Raw genomic sequence first — 22,285 nt, 5'->3', positions numbered from 1 at the left:
CCAAACATTTGTAAGTCTATTTTCTTTTCGATGATAGTTTCTATTACTAATAAACATGCTATTAGTGATAACTTCTAGGCATTCCACTTATATTTAAGTTCGAGATTCAACTTTATTAATTAATTAAATTCATTAAGTTGGCTATCAATGATAGATTTTTATAAGTGGCTATTAACTATGAAAATATAATCAAAGATTAAGCTATCAATGATAGAAAATATTAGTGGCTATCACTAATAGACTTTCATTTGCTATTTATATTTATTGTTTGTTATAATAATCAAACTTGATGATTGGTTTGTTGGTGTTAAGTCACTTATGAATTGAGTACTTTCAAGTCATGCGTATAGAACTCGGCCTCATAATTCTTGTGAAAAAAAATGGAAGAAGAAAAAACCAAATAAAGGAAAGAAAAATTTTAAAAATAAGAGAGAGGAAGCAAAAACTGAAAAAAAAAATTAAATAGAAAAAAAGGAAGCAAAAACCGGGCAAATGAAAGAAAAACTAAAAAAGAAAAAGAAAGGGAAGAAGCAAAAAATCGGAGAAATAAAATAAAATAAAGTAATAAAAAAAGATAAGAGAAGAAGCAAAAATCGGAGAAAAGGAAGAAAATAAAAATAAAAAATAAAAAAAAAATAAAAAAAAAGGAAAGAAAAAGAAAGGGAAAAAGAAGGGAAAGAAGCAAAAATCGGATAAAAGAAAGAACAAAATAAAATAAAAAGGAAGAAGAAGCAAAAACTGAGAAAGAAAATAAAATGAAAAAAAAGTGAGGAAAGAAGCAAAAATTGAAGAAAATACAGAAAATAAAAGGACTAAAAAAAGGTGTATAACAAGATAAGACAATGAAGGCGAAATTGAAAAAAAAAAAAAATCAAAAATTGACTAGTCAACTCATCCATATTTACAAATATTTTAAAGATGTAATATATTTTTAGATTTCTTCTCTTATTCTACTAAGTATTACAAATATCCTTTAAAATATAATAATTGATTGATTTTTTTAAAAGAAAAAATTAAAAGTTCAAAAATTAATTATTTAGACATCTTTAAAGTTCTAGCATCTATTAGAAAAAACTAAGTTTGAAAACTATATTAGATATTTTGTAGTTTAATAAGAATACGACACAAATTTAAAAGTTTAGAAACTAAATTTTGGTATTTAATTTAAATAATAATATATTATTGGTGAGTGCAAGAATTTAGTTAAATGAGCACCCACCACACAAAACTCTTGAAAATCTGGAACTAAATCAACTAAATCTATAATGGCAAATATGATGTAATTAATTGTGGAAAATTCAGCCAAAGCTTTCTTATTTAAATGATGGGCAATTTTCTTCTTCCATACAATCTCATATTATTGAGAGATCAAAAGAATGAAGAAGATTTATGCATTATTGATTTTCCTATCTTTTGCTTTGTTATTGTTGGGAGGCTCCGCTGAGCAATGTGGTCGGAGGCCGGTGGCGCTGTTTGCCCGATCGGGCTGTGTTGTAGCCAATTTGGGTGGTGCGGCACCTCGGATGCCTACTGTGGACCAGGCTGCCAAAGTCGATGTCGTCGTACAAACCCGACTCCGATGCCGAAACCAACTCCTACACGTGGCGGAGGCGATATCAGTAGGCTAATCAATCGGGAGGCTTTCAACCAAATGCTTAAGTATAGTAATGATCCAAGATGTCCTAGCAATGGATTCTACAGCTACGATGCTTTTCTTAATGCAGCTCAATTCTTTAGTGGTTTTGCTACAACTGGAGATGATGCTACTCGTAAGAGAGAGTTGGCAGCTTTCTTTGGCCAAACTTCTCATGAAACTAGTGGTTAGTTTAGTCGGTCTGTTTATTATATCGATAGTATAAAGATTTTCAATATTTTTTTTGACATGATACTTTTAGAGATAGAACTTCATGTTATTTAGTATAAGTTATTTTTTTTTCCATGGATATAGGAGGATGGCCAACCGCACCCGATGGTCCATATGCATGGGGATATTGTTTCATAAGAGAACTCAATCGGAATGGTTATTGCTCACCTAGCTCACAATGGCCTTGTGCTCCTGGCCAGCAATATTATGGACGTGGACCCATCCAAATCTCTTAGTAATTTTCCAATTTCAATCCTCATATTCTATTTTTTCTAATGCAATTTAAGTATTTTTCAATAAATATTTTCATCTTTTTTAATACGATAGAGAATAGGGAGATCCGATCCACAAATATTTTTGTTTCTAATACATTCATACATACAGTCAATTGAGTTATACTCGTTATAACAATAAATATTTATATTATATTTACGTTAAGATAATGAGCATTTGTAAAATGAATTCTTTATTAGCTTAATGGGTTCATTTTATTGTGGGATTGGGTAAGGTAATTATTAATGAACGTTATGGGAAGCAGTCAACAAGAGTTTAGGTCAACTGACATTAATTATGATGAAACAAAGCTTAAAAAAAATTAAGGATGATATAATTGAATAATAGTACAAACATTATGCAATGAATCTCATTTTAGATATTGTTTAACGGAGAAAATATCTTTTTGTTTATCGTCCCTAGGTCTTGGATTTATTTTTTATTTGATCCTAGATTTTAAAATATTACACTTTTACTCTTGAGTCTTGGGTTTAATTTTTATTTGATCCCTAGATTTCAAAGTGTTACATTTTTACACTTGAATTTAGAGTTTTATTTCAATATGGTCCCTAAATATTCCAAATCTACACTTTTAATGACCTTGATTATTTTATTAAATCCTTGCCTTCAACTCATGGTGTTAATGTCTTAATTAATTTAATTAAAAGAATTAAATTAATTATAATTAAATTATGTTTCACTAATTTTTCATCCAATTAAAATTAATTAAAAAATTCACATCATAATATTTAAAATTAGTAAACTTAAAATTAACGTCAAATACTCAACATAAGCATTAGTAAAAACTTAGGATGGAAGTCTTCAATATTGAAACTTAGACACCAAATGAAAACTAAACTCAAAACACAATGGTAAAAATGTAAGATTGTGAAGCTTCAATAGGAACCAAATAGAAATTAAGCTCAAATTTTTTAGGTAAAACAGTGAAACCTAATAAGTACCAAATGAGAACTAGAGCAAAAATCTATGGACCAATTTTTTTTCCTTCTTTAAATGTTTATCAAGCAAATTATTTAAATACCTTATACATTGTTTAATTAGCAACTATAATTACGGACAAGCTGGTGGAGCATTGGGATTGGACTTACTTAGCAACCCAGATTTGGTAGCTACAGATGCAGTGGTAGCATTGAAGACAGCGATTTGGTTTTGGATGACACCACAAGGAAACAAACCATCATGTCACGATGTTATCAACGGTCGATGGCAGCCGTCAAATTCTGATAGAGCTGTTGGAAGATTCCTTGGTTACGGTGTCATTACCAACATCATTAATGGTGGAGTTGAATGCGGAGGTCGTGCTACTAATGCTGTGACTAGTAGAATTGGATTTTACAAAAGGTACTGCGACTTATTAGGTATTAGTTATGGAGACAACTTGGATTGCAAGCATCAAAGTTCTTTTGCTTAAACCTTAATATTAAATGGAATAATTAAAAATATATTTATGTCACTAATATAACTATGAGCAGAAATACATGTGATGTAAGTTTGGAATATTTTGCTTTTAGCACCTTAACCAAAGCAAGCCTATTTATATGTGTGTGTGTTTGATTCTATATTTGAACCAGAACTATTTTTATCACAAAGTAACTCATAATAGTTTGAGCCTAAAGAATCATAATTGGTCTGTACTACAACAGATAATTTAGAATCTTTTTTCTCCAAACTAGTTCAAGAAAGGCTTCCCATAGCCTTAGCTCTTTCCCTCAAAATGAACTTTTGTACCTTTCCAGTTGAAGTCTTTGGCAAATCTTGAAATATTATCGATCGAGGAGCCATGTAATGCGGCAAACGATCCCGACAGTAATCAATAAGTTGTTGAGCAGTTACATTGCATCCTTCCTTCAATACGACGAATGCACAAGGTGTCTCTCCCCAATGATCATCAGGGCGAGCTACAACAGCAGCCTCTAGAACTGATGGATGACCGAACAAAACAGTTTCAACCTCGACCGTGCTTATATTTTCACCACCCGAGATAATGACGTCCTTCAAGCGATCCTTTACTTCGATATAGTGATCGAGGTGTTTTACAGCAGCATCTCCACTGTGAAACCACCCTCCCTTGAAAGCTTCCTCTGTTGCTTTCTGGTTTTTGAAGTATCCACTCATCACAGTGTTCCCTCTAAACATTATCTCTCCCATTGTTTTGCCATCAGCCGGGACACTCGCCATCGTCACGGGATCTCTTACATCCACCTCCTCCAGTCCAACGTGATGGACGCCTTGACGTGCTCGAATCCTTGATCTTTCATTAGAAGGAAGACCATCCCACATTGGCTTCCATGTGCAATACGTCCCAGGCCCATATGTCTCAGTTAGACCATACAAGTGACAGATTCGGAATCCCATCTCTTCCATCTTAGCGAGTACCTGCGGGGGAGGTGGTGAACCGCCAGTCAAGACATCCACCTTGTTCGGAAGTAGCCTGCGGTCACTCACTTGAGAGTTCACGATCATGTTCAAGACGGTAGGTGCACCAGCCATGTGTGTGACATTGTGCAAAGCTATGTTCTCAAATATTGTCTTAGGTAAGACTTTTCTGAGACAAAGATTCGTACCACCTTGAGCTGCAACTCCCCAAGTAAGGCACCATCCATTGCAATGAAACATAGGACAAGTCCAAAGGTAAACTGGCATCGACCCCATTCCACCGAGTAGAACCGTGGCCAACGAATTGAGATAGGCACCTCTATGACTATAAACAACCCCTTTGGGCATAGATGTGGTGCCTGAAGTGTAGTTTATACTAATTGGATCCCATTCGCTTTTCGGTTTTCGAACCTCAAAGTCACAACTCCCAGATGCAATCAGACTTTCATATTCATAAACATTAGAAGATAACGAAGCTGGTGATGAACCATGTTCAGAATCAAGAATTAAAACTAGCTTAGGAGGTTCTGAATCTCCTCGTTCAAGAAGCTGAATTGCCTCACAAGCAACTTCAAACAACTGATAATCAACAAAAATGATCTTGGCTTCTGAATGCCTCAGCAAGACTGACACCATAGATGAATCATGGCGAGCATTCAAGGTGCAAAGAATAGCACCAACCATGGGAACAGCAAAGTGCAGCTCATACATGGCAGGAACGTTAGGAGCCAGAGTTGCAACCTGTTCAACACAAGTTCAAACTTGCAAACTGCAGCAAGAAATCCCAGAGCCACAACAGAACCAAAGAACACCCCTTAAAGAAAAATGAATCTTTATTTTTTAAACCACTGGTTACCCAAAAGCTTAATCTCATGCGTGAAGATAAAATTAATATTATATCATCTAACAAAATTTCATATCCACATGGTACCACCTTAAATTACCATTTGACCAAAAACTTAAGCTCATCCAAACACTATTTAAACCCAAAAATTATCACAGACACATCCTTGAATTTGACCACAAAATGTAGGTGTGATTTCAACTCCTACCCATTCATCTCAACTTAAAAGAAAGACAACCATTCATCCATTCTTCAACAATCAACCAGCATACATTTTGAATCAGAATATCAATATCAAAATCATGAGAAAAATGAAAAGAAACCCAACTGAATCACTACATCAACTATGCAAATTAGAACAACTCACCACTTGGCCAGAGGAAATCCCAAGCTGGGTCATCGCAGAAGCTAATTTGAGACACCGATCATAGGTTTCTTCCCAAGTAAACGACATAGAACCGTAGACAATCGAGGGTGTGTCTCTGTAAACTTTGGCTGTTCGTTCCAAAAAGCTTATCGGCGACAGGGGGACATCGTTCGCAGGGCATCGAACCAAACCCATCATGGATTTCCAAGACTCGGGCAAATCAGAGAAACCACGACGGTTTGAAGGGAAATTCCGAGTCCAAAGCGCTCTGTTCAAGCTCAATACTGAACGGAACAAGTGGTTGTGAAGAAACCGATTCATTGTTGCGATTTTCAAGAACTGAGAAGAAATCTACAGCACCCCTTTTGGTTTTTCCTTTGATTCTTGTGAGATTTTCCACTGGACTATTAGAGAATCTTCATCTGGATCCTTTAAACAAAAAGAGGAAAACTGCCAGTTTGAGAAATGGGTTTTGAGATGGCGGTAGAGTGAAACATTTGGGCACTTTCAAAATCAAAATTTATTATCCTTTGAGTATGGGAAATATGGATGTTTGGATAAATCTTGTAGCTTTGGCTTTTTGGCTCTTTATAATAATTAAACAACACATTGGGTATTTTTCAAAAAACAAACAAACAAACAAGGTTTGATTGATAGGACTTTAGCTGATGACGTGATGCCATTTGAGCTAAACTTCCAAAAGTTTGTGTTGGTTGATCTTCAACATTTAATTTTGTATTTTAAATATTAATCGATTTTATGATTAATATAATTTTTCATTTTCAATTTTATTTTTAGTAAATTTGTGAATTTTAAAAAACCACAAACTAAAAGTCCCCTTCGGTACTAATTTGGTTGTTTGATTTTTATTTTTAAAAATTAAGTTTATAAATACTAGTTAGATATAACAATACGTTGTTATATTATGTTATTATTTTGTTATTGCCTAATATTGACCATTTATATTATTGGAGATATATACATATATTTTTGAGGAAAAAGTAATAAAGTGGTAAAGTCATGTTTTCCCGACCGTGAAATGATTAGTCTATCTTTATAACATCATTATTTAAAAGAGATTAACATTTCAATATGACCATAATGAAGGGAAAATAGTTTCATAGTGGAAGCAGGGATCAATCATATTTTTAGTTTTCAAAGAATTTTAGAATTACAGAATGATCAAAAGAATAGATTATGCATTATAATCTAATGTACAACATGCAATTAATTTGAGATAGGGAAGAAATAGCTTATCCTTGAAGCCATCTTCACGTTCCCCTCGAACAGATCACGATCCTTTCTCTAATCATGACACCACCACAATTGGAACCTTCTGTATTCTCTAAGGTTGAGAATTGGTAGGAGTTGTGGGCTCTGCCCAAAATTTGGAAGAGGGAAGAGGAGAGATTCAGAAGAGGTCTTCTCTTGTAATTTTTTTGGAAGAGAGAAAATTGAGTGTGATAAACATTCTCACCTAACCCAAAACCCCAAGTGATAGAGACAAAAAGTAGGGAGGGAGTTATTATCATAACTCCCTCATTTCATTTAATTCAAAAATTAAATTAAATAATTTATAAATATATATAAATATAATAATTAACTTATTTTATATATATATATATATATATATCAAATATAACATATAACCTATAGTTTTTATATTGTATCAAATACAATATAATCTATAGTTTGTATTTTCTCTCAACATTATATGACAATTAATATAAGTAATATTTATATTTAATTTAATTATATGAATCTCATCCATATAATTAATATTCGAATCACATTCAAATACCCCTCAAAATACTTTATACTATAATATATCAAATATATTATATCAATTACATCACATATAATTAATTTAATTAATTATATCATATATAATTAATTCCCTCAATTAATTTGAACACTTCAAATTAATCCAAAAATAATTCTCAATTAAATCCCCATTAAGCTACAGAGAGACCTTATGAACCCTTAGATTGAAACTTCAATGGTACTTGGATAATTAGTTATACTCTTTAATTAAATTACCGAGCTTACATTAACTATCGATCACTCCACTAAAGAATGATAGTTGCACTCTTCGCACTACAGATATATTTCTGTGTCCATTGGATATAACCAATCAACAGTGCGATGACCCTTCACAAATTTTTCGTAAATACAGTTGGACTAAAATTACCGTTTTGCCCCTGTGATTACATCTAACTCCTTAAGTACAACTGATTCCTCTAATGAATAATAAATCATACTCCAACTATGACCAAGTCCCTCTCGGGCCAGTAGAGGGTATGGCCACATTGTTCAAGCCTCAGAATCAACCCTTAAAGAAGCAATTTATCTATTTACCCCGACATTAGGAAATGAGTGAATTCCGTCTTGTGTAGTTATGTTCCCAACTCTCCAATCAGACGAATCCCCAAAATGGTAGGCTTATTGAGTTAGCAATCTGACCACTCTCACCCATACAAATCAAAGGACCGCTTTCATGAGCAGGAGTTCACAACTCACTCAGGATTCAGGTCATGTCACCTATTGTCATCCTGGTGAAATGTAAGTCTCTATTATTAACGGTGTTATATAATAATACTAACCATTTCGTGGTCCGATCCTATACAAACTCTTTGTATAGGATATCCCGCTCACATGTCTCCAGATAAATGATCAGGATCATATCATTTATAGCACTTTACAACACTTGTAACATCTACAAAGCGGGTCATATCCATAGTTTCACTAGGATAAAGTTTCACTAGGATAAGGTATCCAGCCTTATCCATCTACTTCAAACCGTTTAAGTTATTATTTTAAAAAAATTCATTTGTATGTCTCTACATACTTGTGTAATTACATAAAATAACATAAGATCTTAGTTTATTGGATTGAGTGTATGCTCATAAAATAACAATTATTTTATTATAACAATTTGTTTATACAATGTTTACAAACTATGAGAATATAAAAGATTTAGGACACCAATCTCAACACATAAGTGACTCGACCTTAATTCTAAGTGAGTTGTGAACTTTTGTCTATAAGGGTGATCCTTTGATCTGATGGTCAGATTCACTAACTTAATAAGCTGACCATTTTGGGGATTTATCTTAGTAGGAAGTTGGAAACACAGCTACACAAGATGGAATTTACTCCCGTCTTAAGGGTGAGTAGATGAATTGCCCCTTTAAGAGCTGATTCCAGGTCTTGAACAATGAAACATTTCACCCTCTCACTGGCCAGAGAAGGGTCTAGTTTATAGTTGGACTATAACTAATTCTTTATTAGAGGAACCAATGATACTTAAAGAGTTAGACGTAACTATAGGGGTAAAACAGTAATTTGACCTAGTTATAGTTATGAGTGATTCGTGAAGGGTCGACTTACTATTGATTAGTTATATTTGTGGATACAGAAATATATCTATAATATGAAGAGTGCAGTTATGGTTTTTTAGTGGAGTGATCTGCAGTTAATGAATGTTGATTAATTAACTAAGAAGTTTCATTAATTAATTTTGTATCATTGGAGCTTCTAATCCGTAGGTCCAATAGGTCCCCTTGCTAGCTCAATAATGATAAAACAAGGAATAAATGGTTTTGGAATAATTTGAAATGTTCAAACTATCTAAGAAAAAAATTATATTACTGTGATTCATATGAAGTATAATGTATATTAATACATTATAATATATAGTTAATTATAGATATGATTTATAATTAATACTATATAAGAGAGATAAATATGTTAGTATTAACAATCAACAAGCAGAAGCAATTAGGAACTTAAGCACTTTAATTCCATTAATTTTAGTAACCAAGTAAGCATGTTCAAATTAAGGAAATAGAGTTTATGAAGTATACCTGTCATGAGCTCTTCAGATCTTCAATTCTAGCTTGAATCTCCTCTTCGACACCTTGAAGACCACCACTTGATCTTCCTTATTATTCTCCTAGTCCTTAGATTGGGTGGTGGAATCCAAAATGAGGTTGAATTAATGAAAGATTTGGAGGATTTTTCTGGTGGGAAATGGTAGAGAGAACTTCTCTCACAAAAACTCAAATTGCATCAATCCCATTTCTCAACAAAATTGATTCATTTTGTACATCGATAACATGCAACCCAATTTGATGAGAAACTGACACCATAACCTCAATATTTTTGGTGGAATAAAAGGTGTTTAAAGTGGAAAAAATCCACTAAGTATTTTTTTTTTCATTTTATAAATTGAACTCAAAATTCAATTTTCAAAATTTTGAAATCAAAATTTTAAAATTAAAAATAAAATTATAATTTTATATAAAATATTAATTCAATAATTAATATTATATGAAATTCATTAATTTTTAAACAAAATTAATTCTATAATTAATTTTGTATAAAGTTAATTCTTAATAATTAATTAAAAATTTTAATTAATTATATTAATTTAATATCAAATATTAAATTAATTAAATACCAAATTCTCAAACTTGAATCACTATTCATGTAATTAATATTTAAACATATTTAAATATTATCCAATTCCCCAATTTCGTTTAATTCGATAATTAAACGTTTAATTATATCGTATATAATTAATAATTCCCTTAAATTAAATTTGAACGTTTCAAATTTTTTCATCATTCTATTCTAAGGTTTAATCCATTTGTGAGCTAATAGAGGACCTAATAGATCTACAGATCATGAGCTCCAATGATCCGAGATTAACCGGCTAAACTCTTTAACTCAATTAACCAACATTTATTAACTACCGAGTCACTCCACTAAAGCCCAGTAATTGCACTCCCCTCATTATAGATATATTTCTGCCCACTTGATATAACCATAATCAGTAAGTCAAACCTTCACAAGTTGTTTGTGATAATGGTTGGGTCAAAAAGTTGTTTTACCCCCAAGATTACATCTTGTTCCTTAAGTCCCACTGATCCTCTAATGAACAATTTTTTTGTGATCCAATCACCAAATCGAGTCCCTCTCGGGCCAATGAGAGGGTGGAGCCCCTTGTTCAAGATTCGGAGTCAGCACTTAAGGGAACAACCTCTCTACTATCCTTAAAAACGAGTAAGAGTAAATTCCGTCTTGCACCCTATGTCTCCAGCTATCTACTCGGTCTTACCCCTGAAATGGGGGGCTTATTAAGTCGTCGTGTTGGGCCAACTCTCACCCATGCAAATCTAAGGATAATTCTGAATAGACAGGAGTTCATAGTTAGCTCAGGATTAAGGTCAAGTTACCTAGGTCATTGCTTTGAAATAGTCAAACTTAAACAGTAAACAACGTTATAAAATAAGAATGACTTATTTCTTGATCCGGTCTTATACAAACTCTTTACACAGGACGCCTTCACTCGCATATCTCCACATGAACAAAATAAGGTATCTAGCCTTATCCGTATACCATAGACCATTTTGGCTATCTACTTGAACTTGATCTACTCTTATGTCTTCACATAAAGTCTAAGTACTCATGTAATAGTCATGGATTTTAGTTTATTGGATTTAGGTTACTTCTAAAATGAAATGAGTAATTCATACATTCAATAGCAACTTTATTAAATAAACATCAATGGCATCTTTATTGATAACAGAATAAGTTTAATTGTTTACAAACTACGAGTTTTAGGACATAAAACCCAACAAAATATTTGTATAAGATTCAATTAATATATAGTTAATTATAAATATGATTTATAAGTAATACTATATAATATATGAGAGTGATATATTTGAATAAGATTCAAATATTAATTATATAAATGTGATTCATATAAATACTATAGAATAAAATTAATATGAATGAGATTAGTATTAAAATTATAGATTATTGAGATGATGCCATTTGAATATGATTCAAATGAAATCAAATATATGATATTTAATTATTAATTAATTAATTGTTCATTAATTATTATTATTAATTTAATTATATATATTAAATGGAATTTAATATATGTATATATATTGAATTAAATTAAATAACTATTAAAAGGGATTTACTAGAAGTTAAAGGGAGGGAGTTGATAACTCCTCTATCTTCTTGAATCTTAGGGAACACACACGTGATTCTGTAAGAGTTACATAAATAAAAATCTCATTTTTCTTCATCTTTCTCTCAAGTTTTCTCTCTGAAATTTCCTACCGTTTGCCAAAATCACCAAGATCCCAAAATCCTTTGTTCCTTATCGGAGAATAGCAAGAAAGTTTTTTTGGTAGTATCTACTGTTCATGACCAGTGGTGCTCGGGGGAAGATTTACAATACGTTGAGTTTGAGGGAGATCTAGATCGTGTTGTTCGTGACTTGGAGAGAAAACACCGTGAAGAGAGTCTTCAAGGGTAAGTTTCATCTTGATCTCCTCCTTCTAAAAGTATTTATTTGTTAGAATTGTTTATCCTTTATTGTATACTTTTTCTCTAGTTTATGTGTTTATCAAAATTGATTGTCAAATGCACGGCATTCACACGCTTCCACAAGGAATTTGATTCCTTCACTAATATGGTATCAAAAGTTTAGTCTCTCTCATGTGCGATCACCATGATTGCACCAACTTCTTATCTTTCGCTTGAGACTTCTCTTGAGTCTCCGCTTCTACCATCTGTATTTCTAGTTGTTATTCTGACTTCATCTTCTTCCAATCAATCGACTTACTTTTACCTCTAAATTTTTTCCTTTGTTATTTACTTTTTACCAATAGTTTGAAAAACCGATCCAGATTTTGAAAACTAAAAAAATAGCTTTTAAAAAACTTGTTTTTGTTAAGAAAGATACAAATCATGGTAAGAAATTGAGAGAAAATAAGCTTAATTTTCAAAAATCAAAACAAAAAAATGAAATGGTTATTAAACTAATTCAAATGATTATCAAATGAGACCTAAGATATTTCAAAATGTAAATGATAAACATGTCTAAAATGTGAAAAATGAAATACTTCATTTTTTTTTAAATTTAAATGTCTTTATCAATGAATTTCCAAATTTTTTATGATTTCATTCAAATTACCTATCAAGTTGAGATTTTATCAATATTTTTGTAAAATTGACCCTTGACATTCTTCATCTGAATGTTTTAAGAAAATTGTGCTTGGTGCCAACCACATGAGGACATAAAAGATTTCTTTTAAATTACATTTTCGTGATTATTTTTTAAAATTATATATTATAATAGAGAAGTCAACACTTATCAAGAAAGGAAGCTTTGTTCCAACTTCCAACATATTTGTTTTATTGTGTTTTTTTTTTTTTTTATTAATATGTGTTACACATAATGATAAGCTCATATTGATTGTTTGGATTATTTTAGTCCCTCCATCTTTATATCCCTTTAATTCTTAAACTTCCTTCCACAAAAATTAATTAATTAATTAAATTAAATTAATCTAAAAAAAAACTGTATAAATTCTTAATTTTGTATCCAATAAAATTCTTGAACTTAAAAAACATCTGTTTAGTTTTAAATTTTAAGTTCAATAAATCTTTGAATTATTAATTTTATTTTTAATAGGTCGCTAGACAAAAATTTAAAATTGTAGTATTATATCAAACATTAAACTCAATTTTTATATCATTTAAATAAGTCTATTTTTAAAATTTTTAAATATGTCACATGACTTATGAGATACAAAATTGAAAGTTCAAAAATTTAAAGAACAAATTTTATGTTCAATAATTTATTAGATATAAAATTAAAAATCTAGAAACATAAATTTGAAAATTGAGGATTGAACTTATAATTTAACTTATCTATTTATTAAGGGTTTATTATAAACTCATCTGCTTTAACCACCTTTGAACGAAGAAAATAAAGAAAAATATTAGAAGTTTATGCTTGAATTAATCAAGTTAAAAGAGAGGGTTCATTCAAGACTAAGTAATTTTAATTTGAATAATTGGGTGGCGTATAGATTGATATGTAAATAAATATATTTGAATTTTTGGGATAACAAGTAAACTTAAAATAGTTTTTGGTTCAATTTGTATTAGGAAAGCAAAAAAAAAATTAAATTAAATTAAATTAAAAAAAAACAAAAAAAAAAAAAAAAAAAAAAACAAATTGATCCACTAGTTTGATTTGGTTTAATTTTTAATTATAAATTGGACATTATAATTTGTATTTGGAAGGAAAAAAAGGTTATTGATTCATATCGGTTTTTTATTAAAAAAAAAAAAAAAAAAGTCAAAATTGAAGCACATTAAAATTATATATAACTTTGTATTGTATATGCACAAAGTAGTATATATAACAAATATCGTATTAAAAAACTTTTCTTTTATGCATTGAATAAATTATAAAACATTTGTATGGTGTGAAATTCATAAAATTTTACAGAGAACTGCATTAGAGTTTTTTATTTGTGTATTTGGTCAAACTTATGTGCAAAACTTATTAGTAGGCGAACTAACCAAAATCTCTACTATGTTAAAAGAGGCTATGTGAGAGAATCTTTTTCTCCCTATTTTATCCTTCAATTTTTGTTAAATGCCCATTATATCATTTCCATTAAGTATGTGTTTTTTTTTAAAAAAAAATGTTTTCAACAAATTAACCTCCTTAGGGTTGTCAACGAGGGAGGGACTCCCCATCCCATCTCCGATGGGAGAATTTACCCCATCTCCACCATTTGAAGGTGGGAACGGGAACGGAGATTCCCTGTCCGGAAACGGGTCCCTGGGACCCATTTCTCGTTTTCCCTTTTGTTTTTCCATAGGAACCTTTTTTTTTAAAAAAAAAAATTCCTAAAATTCTATTTGATTTGGGTTTGGACACTTTAATTAGGCTTAGATTGTGTTAAATGTAAAAAGTTAAAATATTTAATATATATATATATATATATATATATATATATATATAATATATATATATATATATATATAATCTAATCGTGTCGGGGTTGGGGACGGGACGGGATACCCTCCCCATCCCCGTGGGGACCCGATCCCACGCGAAATTTTGCCAACCGTACTACAAACGGGCATCACGTGAGTGGAAGAGATAATGAAAAAGTAAAAGTATAAATTATATTCACATCCCTTTATAATTAAAAAACAATTTTATTTATACTATTCAGAGTTTTTCTTGATATTTTTAACTTTTATTTCTCTTACACTTTTTAGACAAATACAGCATCTGAAAAAAATGTAATGTTGTGAATAAGTAATTTTAATTTTAACTTCACATAATAACTAAATATTTTTTTAAATAAACAACAATAATTACACATTTCCATCTGTCATAGAATCCTCTTGATGTATTCCTTCACATAAAAACTAAAATTCAAATATAAACATCTCTTACATTTAGTACACAACCCTTCACATAATAAATAAATATTTTTTAACGAATAAATCAAGTTTTTCTATTTTCTTTGGTCTCATCTCCATTTTAATAATGTCACGATAGAAAGAATTATAGAATGATAATTGAAGTTTTCATTATTCGTAAAGAACATATTGGATCATGCCAAAGTCTAGCCTAGATAATCCATAAACTTATTTTCTTCAACGAAAATGTATGGTTGTTATCTTTATTTTTAATTTTGATTTATTATTATCCATTAACCGTTATCTTTGAGAGAAAAAACTAGAAATGCATAGTATCTTGAAGTTTAAATTTTGATACAATATTGATTATTAGATTTATTTCCAATATTAACAAATATTTAGGTTATTTCCAAATTTAAGTTTCAATTAGGTAAGAAATTTAGTTTCATTTTCTTTATTTTATTTAAATTCCTTTTTTTAAGAAGACGAGTAAGATAAATTACAAGAAGCAAAAATAAAATAAGAACTTGGTCGATAGATAAGAAATGGAAGTGGATTTGAATGAGGAAAGGGGGAAGAACGAATGTGAGAGTAAGGATAAGGTTCAGGAGGGAGTGTTATCAACAAGGACAATTATTTTGAATTCAGAAATGTAGCGATTGAATTCAATCAAAAAGCGACGACATTTTTTAATTTTCAATTTGTAGGGAATTATATAGTGTATTCTTTTCAACCATAACAAAGATTTACATATTTGTGTTATTTTAAAATTTAAATGTTGAGCATGTAGTTTTTGTTAATACTTTGAATTTTATATTATTTATTATTTTATTCGTTTCAATTAAATATTTGATTAGTTTCTATAGTTTCAACTTTATCAGAATCTTAGATATCTTATTTATTTTTCTAAACCAAAATTTTTATCTATTTTTCATGTGTTTGAATTTTATATGTTTATTCATTGTGTTAGGAGAACTATCACAAAGCAACAAGATGAAATTTGATAGATTCAAAAGATCTAAAATAAATGTATGAGTATCATTTATATTGTTATTCCATCACCTTTTAATTTCATGTAAAAAATTTACATTTTATATACTCCCATCCAAAGTATAGTGATTCAAAATGTATGTTAACATCAAAATTTATGTTACAAGTGCTCCAAAAATCCTCAAACACGTGCAACTCATTTTTATATTTGTTATGAATAACATAAAATACTATATATATATATATATATATATGTCAGATATCTATTATTTGAACTTAATAGAATTTATTTTAATTTGTTATTGAAATTTCACCGACAAAATGTATGTTCTAAAGATTTTTAACCACGTGCATTACATGTGTTTTATAACTAGTTAAACTAAAGGTAGAAAATAAACGCTAGTTTAAAATTAGGATTCAATTTGAACAAATTAAAAGTTTAAAGTCCAAATCGATACAACATAACAAATTTGTAGTGAAATATGATAATTTCTTTTTACATCTCTTTTTAGACTAATGGTTTGATTATTACAATTTAGTCAACATAAATGGAACAGTAGTATCAGAATAAAAGATAATTGAACCCTTTGATTTTACATTATATAAATTTTGCTGCCCTCATTTACTCAAATGGCCAAATTTTATAGAGTTGTTTCCAAATAAAAAATTTAATAAGAAAAATTCTTAACTCAAAGGATTTCTGCCACCATAAACCTCAATTTGTTATATGATGATTAATAAAGAGCTGAGAAACAGTCAAATACAAGTAAAATAAAATTGCTTTCTCCTCAGATTTTTGCAAATCTAATACACCACAAATTGTTGTCTTGAATTGAGATTTATTGGAACAAGAAAACGCATTCCCAACTCTGATGGCTTGGGAAAACTGAAACAAAAAATATATATATAATTCAAAGGCAAAGGCAAAGGCAAAGGCAAAGGCAAAGGCAAATCTTCTTTCTTGATTCAGGAAATTTGGTGGAATTTTGACCACCCAAAAATCGTAAGAACTGTTTATGAATGGTGGGATAAGTTACTCTCCCTTACTTGATCAATCTAAAGCAGCTATAACTGCATCAACAACCTCCTGCGTCGTGCTCTGTCCACCAAGGTCCTTGGTCCGGTACTTGCCTTCGAATATCACCTTCTTAACCGCTGTTTCTAATCGATCGGCAAAAGAAGGGAACTGGAGATGTCTCAGCATCATGGCAGATGATAAGAGCAGCGCCACAGGGTTTGCCTTCTTTTGTTCCACTAGCCTTTCATTCCCCACATTTCCTGCTGAAGCTCCTTGCTCAAAAACAGCATGATCAGCACCAACATTGCCTGAATAAACGAAACTCCAGTTAGACCACATACGAACAAGAACAAAGCAACTCCAAGCTCAGGGAAAAGGAATTTCAATAGTTTGATTTATATATTGAGCACTGATTGCTTACAGCCATGGCATACTTCACATGCTACCACCAGATTAAAGTTAATTTTCAAGGCATCCGGTTCTACACTTCATTACTGTCTAATATTGATGTATAATATTCCCAGTTAAGCGTCAAGGAAATAAAACAATTTTGCCTTCCATCCATCTTAAATTTGTTGACATACAAGATGTTAAAGGCAAGTCCGGCTCAGAAATTTGTTACTTAAGTACTTAAAAGATACTATATGCTGTCACTGCCTTAATTTAAATGTTAAAACGTATTCTTTGAATCTGAAACATTTGAGCATACCTCCCGGCATAACTCCTGTTCCACCTGCAATACCAGCAGCTGTGTTTGCTACGAGATTTCCATAAAGATTGGGTGTCACCTGCAAAATTATATCCAATCATAATCAAATATCTACTTTCAAATATGAAATATTCAAAAGATAATTTTTATTTGAAAGGATGTATCAACCAAGTGAAATTGTAATCCACTTATTTCAATTTCCACCCCTACCCTCTTCCTCTCCTATAACTTATTTAAGATCGCAATCTCCCCCCTATAACTAAGACTAGAAGCATTTAAGTTTTTCCTTTTTATCCTTCCTCATAAAAGTGCATGTTATAGGCAAGGGAGGAAGGGAAGAGTGGAGAAGGAAGGAGGCACCTCGCCCCACCCACCCACCGCCCCCCGCGTTTGTCTTAGGTTAGAATACTGTCCCTCTAAAAGAATTCCTGGCACCATTTTTCTGGCTCTGCCCCTGGTAGAAGAGGGAAAGCTACAAGAACAGTGGTTAAGTAAATTAGACAAAAGAGCCCTCTAAAACAATATGCAAAACACCTCTGAAAGTACGCTGCTGTGAATTGTGAAAGACTGATTAGTGGTCGTAAACAGTAAATCACCATCAAATGATTGTTGATCTTTCGAATCACCCAAGAGAGTCAAAATGTGAATACACATTTGTGATTCGCTTCATATTATTGGCCATGCATTCATGAAGGAAAACACCTATGTAGCTCCCCCCCACACCAAAAAAAAAAAGAAGAAGAAGAAGAAGAAACTCACTACCTGTATTAAAACAATGTTTAACCGAAGGCCTAAGGGTCTATGGCCAAAAGGACATGCACTAAATTATTTAAATTTTTTAAAAAGAAGAAGGAGGAGGAGGAGGAGGAGGAGGAGGAGGAGGAGGAACATGCACTAAATAAGATGCTTAAAAATAAATAGGGATCCTGTTGAGAACGTGCAAAGGACATCTCTAAAAAGCCTCAGCAATCTGTAATATAGATCACAATCTCAGAAGATGCTACATGACTGGTTTTAGGAAATACATAATAAAGTGCTCAAATTTGGCACCAATTACTTTTGGTTCTAATCCTAGATATAAGCAAACAAAAATAAAAGTTACTATGTTTTTTGCTAACTTCATTAATCAATTCACACCAAAAGTCTCATTCCATGAGATATTAATTGTTTGCGTGGGGTTCATTCTTCCAACTGCTCCAAGGCATATCTCAATCTTCCTATTTTAAAATTTGGATATATAGATATGGTGAAAGTCCTTCACACAAGAGGCATGTATTAAGACCTTACAATGTCATTTAAGTGTATAAGTGCATACCATAACATCAAATTGCTCAGGCTTTGAGACAAGTTGCATGCAGCAGTTGTCAACAATAACTTCATTGTACTTTATTCCAGGATACTTTGTGGCAACCTCTCGACAAGATTCTAGAAATAGACCATCTGCAAGCTTCATGATATTTGCTTTGTGCACAGCTGTAACTTTCTTTCTGTTGTTCAGGTAAGCATACTCAAAAGCATATTTAGCAATGCGCTCAGAACAGAACTTTGTTATCACCTGGCAAAAGAGTGAGTATGAGAGACAAAGATATCAGGAGGGGGGGGCGGCCCTGGGGTTTGGAGAACCTTATCATGTATTGAAGGTTAAAATTCCAAAAAACCTTCTTCTATTGATATGCTAAGCCACATAGTATTGGTGCGACAAATAGACATGTAACTAGTTACAGCATACCAGTGAGATAACTACTCTTCTCATAACTCACAAAAACAGCTCCGAACCATTTTAAAGGAACTTCTCTCGTAAGGAGGAAAAAAGAAAACCCTGAGAATTGCACGGTATCTACCAATCACTACCAAGTTCCAAGTCTTGAAAATGTAGATGACCAAACCTAAAGACTGTCTAAAACATCACCGTCCCATCTAATGACTCTTTTTCTGTTTTTTAATATTAAGCTTATAAAGACTACTTCAACCTACCTATGTGCAATTTGGCTTTGTTATCTAATATTAAGAATGTTTTTATAACCTAAGCCAAAATGTCAAAACCAAGAAACACAGTTTAAAAGAAAAATGTTTCTGTTTTTGAAATTTAGTCTAAGAATTTGAAATGTGTTTTCAAGGAGGGTGATGAGTATACATAAGAAACTGCAATGAAGAAGCATACTTTCTGTAAACAGAAAACTAAAATTGAAACTCTTATCAAACGGGCATAAACAATCTCAGTCACTTAAAACCAGTTATTACAACATCATGCTCATTAACTAATACTTGCCACGTTCTGAAACATGATTACAAGCAAGGAGAGCCCTTCACATTTGCTCATACATGTACTGTAACAAATCCACCTTGAAGTTTAAATTAAAAGAATAAAGAACAAGTGGGGAAAGAAAACGAAAATCTAAATCATAAGCTTCTAATATACGATACATCGTCGTCCAAACATGCACCTGAAACGTGTATATTTATACACTGATAGAATCACACACATAATTTTTGAGAAAACAGGAGAAACAACTACAGAAGCTTCGAATAGTGAACATTACTCAATTAAAGGAACAACCCACGGATCGAATTGAAATAACGAGCACGCCGTGTAAGGATAGCAGTACCTTAAGGCTTTCCACGACGCCAGGAACGACCTCGTGCTCCAAACCAGAGTACTCACCCTCTGTATTCTCCCTAATCACAACAATATCGACATTCTCATGCCTAGTAGGAAGCCCAGGAAGATTAAAACAATTCACAAGCGACGCATAAAGATCAAGCTCTTTCCTCAGTTGCACATTCAACGAACTCACACCACCACCAACAGGGGTCACCAATCCTCCCTTCAAACACACTTTGTTCTTCTTAATCGAGTCAATTACTTCTTGGGGCACCTTCTTCATATCTCCATGAACATCAAACTTCTCGAAATACACAGGGGCGTGCATCGCATCCATGACTTGCTCGACGGCGCCAGTAACCAAGGGGCCAATTCCGTCTCCGGGAATCAAAGTAACGGCACGAGGGGCGCCGTCTCCGGGTCGGGGCATGTAAGTGACGGATCGATTTTGAGCGTCGATTGTGGATTTGAAACATGAGGAAAAAAGGGCAGGATTCTCGGAAGAGGGGGATTTAGAGAGGAGCTGCTTGAGGATCGGTAAGGATCTTCGAGCCATCGCTGGAAAAGGGTTGTCAGGGTTGGGCTGGTTAGGGTTCCGGCAGTGTAACGGTGGTCTACGTCTAACAACTGAGATCGATCATTAGGGAGTCGCCGGAGAAGGTGAAGTCTAAAGAGAGAAAATAAAATTCAGCGTTAGACAGCCGAGTGAAAAGGAAGGGAAGGATTAGGTATTATCCACTGCGGTCAATACCACTACATTGACCTGAAACTCGTATTATTGACCAATGATTGAGTGCTAAATTTCGGTGCTGTCTTTGATTACGGTGTGTCCACTACAGCAGATAATTTATTAATAAAAAGATTTTTAGCTCAAACGCTATAATTTAGGATTTATTTGTTTGCTCATTATTCCTTACGGATTAAATTTATACTTGTCAACTCTTTTTTTTTCCAGTCTAAAGAAATTACCTCCCCAAATTTAAGAAAAAAGAATTCAACCCTAAAATAAAAATTATAGAGGCGGATGTACAAATTGAGTAGTAAGTACAACAATTATAGTGTGGAGAATTGAATCCTCGATCTCTTGGATCGGAACATATGCCAATAATACTGAATTAAACTCATTTTGACAATTGAGTAGTCATATTGCTAAACAGCCTAGACATAAACTTCTAATATCAAGTTTAACGTTTGAGATTTAATCTCGACTTACATATTGTCCAAAAAAAAAAAAAATATTCATATTAAATTTTTATCGATATATAAATATTTTTATCAATATTTTCACATTCAAAAAATTTGGTATCAACATGTGAGATTAATCGATATTTATGTAACACCGTAAAAAATCATGAAACGGGGAAAAAAACAATAAAGAGTTGCTAATATTAATAGAATATAAATAAACATAAATTGAAAAAAGAATAATAACATCTTGAAGTATGGAGTTTTTATGACCATGCTCCTTGTGACGATCACCAATAAAATTCAAAATTTGTAACAATACAATTGAAATTTTCTAAATAGATAGTAATTTAAAAAAATTAGAAATTATGATTACAATTTTACATTTACCTTTATTACCTTTATTTGTGAGTTACAAATATATTTTTTTTATTACTACATTGAAGTGACATCTAATAGAATTCAGTATATAAAGAAAATTGACAAAATAAATTGATGTGAATATCAGTATTAAAACTTTAATTTTACAAAAATATTGATGTCAGTAATAACATAGAGAGTTAATTGTAATAGATGGAGAGGCTATAAGAATGTATTTGATTCAATTAAAAGTTTAGGAATATAATTATAATGAACGAGTTTAGAGTATAATTGATCGAATTAAAAGTTTAGAGGTGTGATTGTGCAATTTTTATTATAAATAATAAAAACATTTAACATTGTTTTTTTTAAAAAATATGAAATGTTTATTTACTAATTTATTCTTTTAATTTTT

At 31.6% G+C, this 22,285-nt stretch overlaps 3 protein-coding genes across 3 annotated transcripts; 1 reads left to right on the top strand and 2 right to left on the bottom strand.

The window, feature by feature from the left end:
- The first annotated feature begins 1,241 nt into the window (after window positions 1–1,241).
- On the top strand, window positions 1,242–3,697 carry LOC120073822 (endochitinase-like). The gene is made up of 3 exons (XM_039026688.2): window positions 1,242–1,820; window positions 1,949–2,099; window positions 3,200–3,697. Exons 1-3 carry the CDS (start codon window positions 1,448–1,450, stop codon window positions 3,567–3,569), a joined length of 894 nt encoding a protein of 297 aa, XP_038882616.2. The 5' UTR covers window positions 1,242–1,447; the 3' UTR covers window positions 3,570–3,697.
- Window positions 3,579–6,378, bottom strand: LOC120073821 (butanoate--CoA ligase AAE1). Its single transcript, XM_039026687.2, has 2 exons — window positions 5,746–6,378; window positions 3,579–5,275 (listed from the first exon to the last, which is right to left on the bottom strand). The coding sequence occupies exons 1-2, from the start codon at window positions 6,064–6,066 to the stop codon at window positions 3,833–3,835; spliced, it is 1,764 nt and encodes a 587-aa protein (XP_038882615.1). The 5' UTR covers window positions 6,067–6,378; the 3' UTR covers window positions 3,579–3,832.
- A 10,315-nt stretch (window positions 6,379–16,693) lies between these two features.
- Window positions 16,694–21,023, bottom strand: LOC120073744 (isocitrate dehydrogenase [NAD] regulatory subunit 1, mitochondrial). Its single transcript, XM_039026566.2, has 4 exons — window positions 20,330–21,023; window positions 19,039–19,278; window positions 17,724–17,802; window positions 16,694–17,322 (listed from the first exon to the last, which is right to left on the bottom strand). The coding sequence occupies exons 1-4, from the start codon at window positions 20,879–20,881 to the stop codon at window positions 17,048–17,050; spliced, it is 1,146 nt and encodes a 381-aa protein (XP_038882494.1). The 5' UTR covers window positions 20,882–21,023; the 3' UTR covers window positions 16,694–17,047.
- Window positions 21,024–22,285: the final 1,262 nt, after the last annotated feature.

Source organism: Benincasa hispida, chromosome 3 (assembly GCF_027475165.1).
Source record: "Benincasa hispida cultivar pf3 chromosome 3, pf3_genome.v1.1, whole genome shotgun sequence".
NCBI classification, from domain to species: Eukaryota; Viridiplantae; Streptophyta; class Magnoliopsida; order Cucurbitales; family Cucurbitaceae; genus Benincasa; species Benincasa hispida.
Note: the sequence above shows the minus strand (reverse complement) of the source record. Positions and strands in the feature narration are given on the sequence as shown.